Genomic DNA, 7,002 nt, shown 5'->3' on the forward strand with positions numbered 1-7,002 from the left:
GAAAGTTGGCATTACCCAAAAAGACTAAGGACACCAAACAATTGTCGGCTGTACTTTCCAGTCAATAATCGTTTGGTGTATTAGTGCCTGTTAAAGGACCACAATCAGCCGACGTGCACAATGCTGGCTGATCGTGGTCTTTCAACAGGTTGAAAAAAAAAAAACCGTGACTTAACAGGTCACCTGGAAAATCCCCTCCCACTACTCCCTGCGGCCCCGCCACTCCTCCTGACAGCTGTGTGTAATAGCACAGACAGCCAGCGGGGAACGAGGAGGAAGTGAGTGCTGAGCTGACAGGTTAGCGATCGCTTCCTCCTCTAGATCGTGCTGTGTAACACGGCCTTAAGTGTCCCTGATATGTGTGCATCATAGAAAAATAACATAACGAAACAAAAGGAATGTATGTGAACTACTATGAGACCACTTCATGAAATAACACTGGTGTGGGACTATGTTGAACATCAATGCTCTTTTAATAACATATTGGTCTTGTTTTGTGTTGCAGATGCGTACATATATATAAAAAAATAAAGAATTCATGCACGTATTTTAGTTTAGAGGTGCTTAAACGTTAGAGACTGTAAGGCACTATGAAGGATTATAATAAGGCTCCTCCAAAAATACAAAAATAGTAATAATATAAGCTGAGGAATAAAGAGCAGCTACTCAAACTAAGTGTAACAACAAGCTTAACTCAATACAATATTGAAATATAGCATATTGCTTTTCTCAGAGATATATAGTTTGTATATATCGTATAAGGATGTAACAAATAAACAGGTAAGGTCTAAATTACAGTAATAAGAAATGGCAGCGGGTCTGCTTACCTTAGTGTGTGTAATGGCAGACCTGTCTCATCTGCAGCAAAATATATAAATGAAGTCAGCTTTACGGGGTAAAAAATGAATGTACTTGATAGTCTGATTGACCTTCAGCAATACGTCCTTATCAATACAATTATCGGAGCTCTGGCTATAGTATAGTAGCTGCTGTTTTAAAGTGCAGGGCATAAAGTACAAAACTGTGATTCCCCAAACCGGTCATAGAAGGATAAACAGTTAATTTTCTACCTATATAAAGAAGGGAATGTATAGATAGGACTGCTAATAAAGATAAGAAAAAAAAGAGTACAGAAAGGCACTGCTATCATATAATCTTAGGTGGCATTGCTGGAATGGCTGTGGTTCAAGATGGTGACTTGGGTCGGAGGCAGGAAAGATGTGATTTACTAAGCGGTTACTTCTGCTTCTTCCTCTCTGGCGGAGCGCCTACTGCCGGTTCTGTAAAGCGACGAGTGGAGTTGCCCAAGCGGCTTGTAGCCTGTTATGGTATATAAAAGATAGAAGGGAAGCATTATTTCTATGCTATAAAATGTATTATTCTCCATACCTCCTTAAATGTTAGGACTGTTCCCAAAATCTAATCCATGCCTAAAGTCCTTAGGATTGTTGGGGGACTCAGCAGTTAGACCCCCATTATCATAATAGGCAATGAATGTTGTTGATGGGAAAACCATTTAAGGGGGCTCCGCTACATAAGGGGGATCTCTGCTTCGAATACCACTGAGAGGAACTCTATTCTGACTGTTTGGGGCAAAACTTAAAGGGGTTGGCCACTTTATAGTAAAATTGTTCAGTGTACAGTATTAGTAAGTGTAGTCACTGTATATACTGACAGCAGCTCCCTGTGTACCTCATAGAGCTACAATAACTCCCCTCCTCCAGGCTGTGTTGTCCTGCTCTGTGGTAAGTCTGTCCACAAAATGGCTGACATGGAGGAGCATTTGACCATGTCCCGCCCCCTGTGTCCTACATTCCTATATAAAGGCTTAGTGGTGGACACTGGGGAAGGGGCATGGTCACATGCTCCTCCATGTCGACCATCTTATGGACAGCCTAACCACAGAGCAGGATAGGACAGCACAGCCTGGAGGAGGGGAGTGTGATTTTAGCTCTATGAGGTACACAGGGAGCTGCTGTCAGTATATATAGAGTGAGTACACTTACTAAGGCTATATTCACACTACGTAAAACAACGGCCGTAGTTTCACCGCAAAACTAAGGCCGTTGTTTTGAGGAAGATACGATATATCAATTCGTACGTATGCACACAGTGTATAAGACTACGGCCGTAGTTCGTACGGACCCGTGAAAAATGAACATGTCATTTATTTGTGGCCGGTAATGTTACAACTACGGCCGTGAATTTCAATGCGGCCGCACACGTTAGATTTATTTCGGCCAAATTAAACTTGAGTGGTTTATTGGGCTAGTCGCAGTATTTCAATTAAATGACATGTTTCAGCCCGATTAAAAACATGCTAGGAGGCAATATTAAACAACGGCCGTTGTTTCACGACCAGCCCGTATACTCGTAATTCAACGGCCGTTGTTTTGACCGCAAAATTCTGGCCGGTGAAAACAACGGCCGTTGTTTTACGTAGTGTGAACATAGCCTAATACTGTACACTGAACAGTTTTACTATAAAGTGGCCAACCCCTTTAATGTGATGTTTAAAGGTCCTATTATCATTAGGTGAATGAGGGATCATATGAAAACTCATTCCCAATAACTGACCAGTGTAAAGGCCCTATTAGACAGTGTATCTGACAGATTTTTTAAGCCAAAGCCAGGAATCTATTTGAAAAGAAAAGAAATCTCAGTATTTCCTTTATGACCTGTTCCCTGTTTAAAGTCTGTTTTTGGCTTTGGCTTCAATGATCTGTCAGATTAATCTGTGTATGTAATAGTTCCCTAAGAGGGCCAGCAATCTTCCAACGATCTAGAAAATGTCTTTCACAAAATCACGCACACCCCTGCCCCCTCTCCATAGATGGGAAATGTGTGTCTGACAATGATATAACTAATGATCCTGTAATTGATTGCCCTCATTAATTGAGCTTCAATCAACAACATCTAGTTATCAGGGCCTGCTCGATATATGTGTAAAAGGTCACTGAGGCGTGTGGCTGTGGTTCATTCACTGGACTTTGTCTTTTTTATTATGTTTGGCAAATTTCTGTCCCGAGTATACACACATAGTAGGGTCCAAAGGTGTGAGAACAATGCTAATAAAAATGCTTCAATTGTACTTTCTTTTTCATGTAAAGGGATTTTCCAGTCCCATAAATATTTTTACAGACAGTTTACAATGCTTTAAAGTGACATAAGAAGTACTCAAATTACCACTCCCCGCAAACACTCAATTCTGCACTGGTTTGTGTTAAATCAGCTTCTGTAATTATGTTGTTGTGTTGACACCACAGGTGACCCCTGCAGCCAATCACTGGCCCTAGTGGCCATGTCCCATGCTCACTGGAGCTCAGTAAATTGGGACCACTAGGGAACCAGGAAAGCATCAGAGGGGAGTGATAAGGTATAATTCACTTTGTTATCTTATTCCATTGTAAAGTGCTTAACATAAATCATGGGTCTGGGGACCCCTTTAATAAACAAATATTATATAAAGATTACTGTAATGACAGCATGCATATGTATGCAAAACTTGATATACAATGAAATCTTCCATGTTCAAGACCCCATACAACTAATATGTAATTTTTCATTTCATTACTTTTTATTGTATACTTTCTGTGTCTAGGTAGAGAAGAAAGAACATCCCATTGTGAGTTTAGACCTTTGGACAACCCCTTATGTCAACGTAAACATCACATTTAGAGATAACACAGTTACAATGAAATACAAGTCTAGACTAGACTTAACGTACCTGATCTAGAACATAATCTGCACTGGAGTCTATGACTTTTCCAAGGTCTCTGTACTGTCCAGAATACTTGATGTAGCCCCAAGACAGGAGTGCAATGAGAAGCAATCCCATTGCACAGTTTAACAGCTGTGCCACCACGCCTAACCCCACGAAACCTGTGATCCCAGAGGCCATGTATAATGCTGCCACCAGGGCCAGAAGAACAGCTGGGGTGCGAAAAGCTGTGAAGATGTTCTTGCTTTCATTGTGCTTGCAGAAAGCAGAATACATGTCCTCGAGGTCCTTTTCCAACTCTTCTCTGTACTGCCGACTGAACTCCACTCCTCCCATTTTTTTTGCACTGTCAAAAGAAGACAGTGCCTCCTCTCTGCAAACGGCGTCACGATCTCGCAGGACATCGGGGGACACATATGGCTTCTCTCCTCCACAAGTCTGTTAAAAGATAATATGGATTACAATGGGGTTTGACCTGTTTCCATATGACCTATTTAGCCATACAACAGCTTTTTACTATTTGCGTCATGTAATACTTTCAGTTTCTGGAGAAATCAGTAAGTCCAGAAAAACCCAAAGGCTACTCACCTTCTCCATACTGCTGTTGTATAAATCCTTAGCTGAGGCTACAGCTGCCAGGTTATTGGCCTCTGCGGTTGCCTAAAATGCAAAGGGAAAATAATTATAGAAAGCAAAAACTGGACAAGGTAAGGATGAGTTTTTTATACATTTAAGAAGAACTATAATATTAGTTGGTACCTGCAGCATGGATTTGGGCTCGGGTAAATCTTCACCTTGATAAATCTTTATGTAGGCCTTTAAAAAAAAATAACAAGAATTCTCAGACACAGTTAATAAATCATTCCTTTTGTTTAGTTTAATAGGTTATTATAACTCAAATCCATAAAATGCCAGGTATCATAAGGGGATTGCTAAAATTAAAACACATTAAAATACAAGTAATCCACTAAGGGGATTAAAAGTGTATTAAATAACAAAGAAAAAAAATGTAATGACATATATATATATATATATATATACACATACACACACATACATACATATATATATATTACACACACACACACACACACACACACACACACACATATATATACACTCACCGGCCACTTTATTAGGTACACCATGCTAGTAACGGGTTGGACCCCCTTTTGCCTTCACAACTGCCTCAATTCTTCGTCTCATAGATACAACAAGGTGCTGGAAGCATTCCTCAGAGATTTTGGTCCATATTGACATGATGGCATCACACAGTTGCCGCAGATTTGTCGGCTGCACATCCATGATGCGAATCTCCCGTTCCACCACATCCCAAAGATGCTCTATTGGATTGAGATCTGGTGACTGTGGAGGCCATTTGAGTACAGTGAACTCATTGTCATGTTCAAGAAACCAGTCTGAGATGATTCTAGCTTTATGACATGGCGCATTATCCTGCTGAAAGTAGCCATCAGATGTTCGGTACATTGTGGTCATAAAGGGATGGACATGGTCAGCAACAATACTCAGGTAGGCTGTGGCGTTGCAACGATGCTCAATTGGTACCAAGGGGCCCAAAGAGTGCCAAGAAAATATTCCCCACACCATGACACCACCACCACCAGCCTGAACCGTTGATACAAGGCAGGATGGATCCATGCTTTCATGTTGTTGACGCCAAATTCTGACCCTACCATCCGAATGTCGCAGCAGAAATCGAGACTCATCAGACCAGGCAATGTTTTTCCAGTCTTCTACTGTCCAATTTCGATGAGCTTGTGCAAATTGTAGCCTCAGTTTCCTGTTCTTAGCTAAAAGGAGTGGCACCCGGTGTGGTCTTCTGCTTCTGTAGCCCATCTGCCTCAAAGTTCGATGTACTGTGCGTTCAGAGATGCTCTTCTGCCTACCTTGGTTGTAACGGTTGGCTATTTGAGTCACTGTTGCCTTTCTATCAGCTCAAACCAGTCTGCCCATTCTCCTCTGACCTCTGGCATCAACAAGGCATTTCCGCCCACAGAACTGCCGCTCACTGGATGTTTTTTCTTTTTCGGACCATTCTCTGTAAACCCTAGAGATGGTTGTGCGTGAAATCCCAGTAGATCAGCAGTTTCTGAAATACTCAGACCAGCCCTTCTGGCACCAACAACCATGCCACGTTCAAAGGCACTCAAATCACCTTTCTTCCCCATACTGATGCTCGGTTTGAACTGCAGGAGATTGTCTTGACCATGTCTACATGCCTAAATGCACTGAGTTGCCGCCATGTGATTGGCTGATTAGAAATTAAGTGGTAACGTGCAGTTGGACAGGTGTACCTAATAAAGTGGCCGGTGAGTGTATACAGTGTCGGACTGGCTACTTGGGGCCCACCAGGGAAAATGATCCTGGGGGCCCACCAATGAAGAACCATTAAGAAGCAACATGCTGACCCATTTCTATGCTGATTGATCCGTGTCCACAACTAGTCAAACTACAACTCTCAGAATGCCCTACACTTATGAAGCTCTCAGGGTATACTGGGAGTTGTAGTTCCAGAGAGGACAATCCTTTAACAAGTGATGGTTGTGTAGAGGCTTCTGCTGCTGCAATCTGAAACAACCATCAGCCCTAAAGATCCATCAATAAATCTATTTACATCACCAGCTATTATCAGGGGATTTTCCATAATATACTAAAACTCCCACCATATCCTGAGGACTGTGTGCCGTCAATAAATGCTGAGAGTTGTAGTGTTTGCAGCTGTTTTAGTAGGAGGATCCTAGGTGCATTGTACACTAGAAGCTTTGTGGGAGTCCAGAATACACAGAATAGTTCTGTGGGGGCTCAGTGTATGGAAGTGACCCCAGCACTAATAGGGAATATAACAAAAAAGAAAATAAAAAAATACACACACATACAGCAATGTAGTGCTGGCATATAAAAGTATATATGTATCCTGTGTGTAGGCTGCATGGTACATATATGCTTATATACACCAGCACTACATTGCTGTATGGTTTACTCATGTATTGGAGTGGTACATTAGAATTCCCATTTTTCTCTGGTTCGTACTGGTGTTGGTTGGTCTGAGGGGCTGTTTGTTACATCATGGTCTCTTGGTTTATATCATGTTTGGTGTTTTTATCTCTTGGTGTTTTTTGCATGTTGTGTACTATTTAAAATGATTTTTTTGGCTACTACATTTATTAGTGGAGCGCTGGTGTCTTTTTATGACGGGTCTTTCTCTTTTGATGCAACATATATACACTGCACCCACACACATTATACCTACAGTATACACA

At 41.5% G+C, this 7,002-nt stretch overlaps 1 protein-coding gene across 3 annotated transcripts in view; it reads right to left on the reverse strand.

Moving 5' to 3' along the window:
- Positions 1–454: 454 nt before the first annotated feature.
- Positions 455–7,002, reverse strand: part of ATL3 (atlastin GTPase 3) — a 32,911-nt gene continuing 26,363 nt past the window's right edge. For all 3 annotated transcript variants that reach the window (XM_069965590.1, XM_069965589.1, XM_069965588.1), the window contains exons 10-13: positions 4,481–4,537; positions 4,310–4,381; positions 3,728–4,159; positions 455–1,320 (exon numbers count right to left, since the gene is read on the reverse strand). In XM_069965590.1, the coding sequence (XP_069821691.1) occupies positions 1,237–1,320; positions 3,728–4,159; positions 4,310–4,381; positions 4,481–4,537 (645 nt within the window). In that variant the 3' untranslated portion in view covers positions 455–1,236. The remainder of the gene's footprint in view (positions 1,321–3,727; positions 4,160–4,309; positions 4,382–4,480; positions 4,538–7,002) is intronic.

Source organism: Dendropsophus ebraccatus, chromosome 4, assembly GCF_027789765.1.
Source record: "Dendropsophus ebraccatus isolate aDenEbr1 chromosome 4, aDenEbr1.pat, whole genome shotgun sequence".
Classification (NCBI taxonomy): Eukaryota; Metazoa; Chordata; class Amphibia; order Anura; family Hylidae; genus Dendropsophus; species Dendropsophus ebraccatus.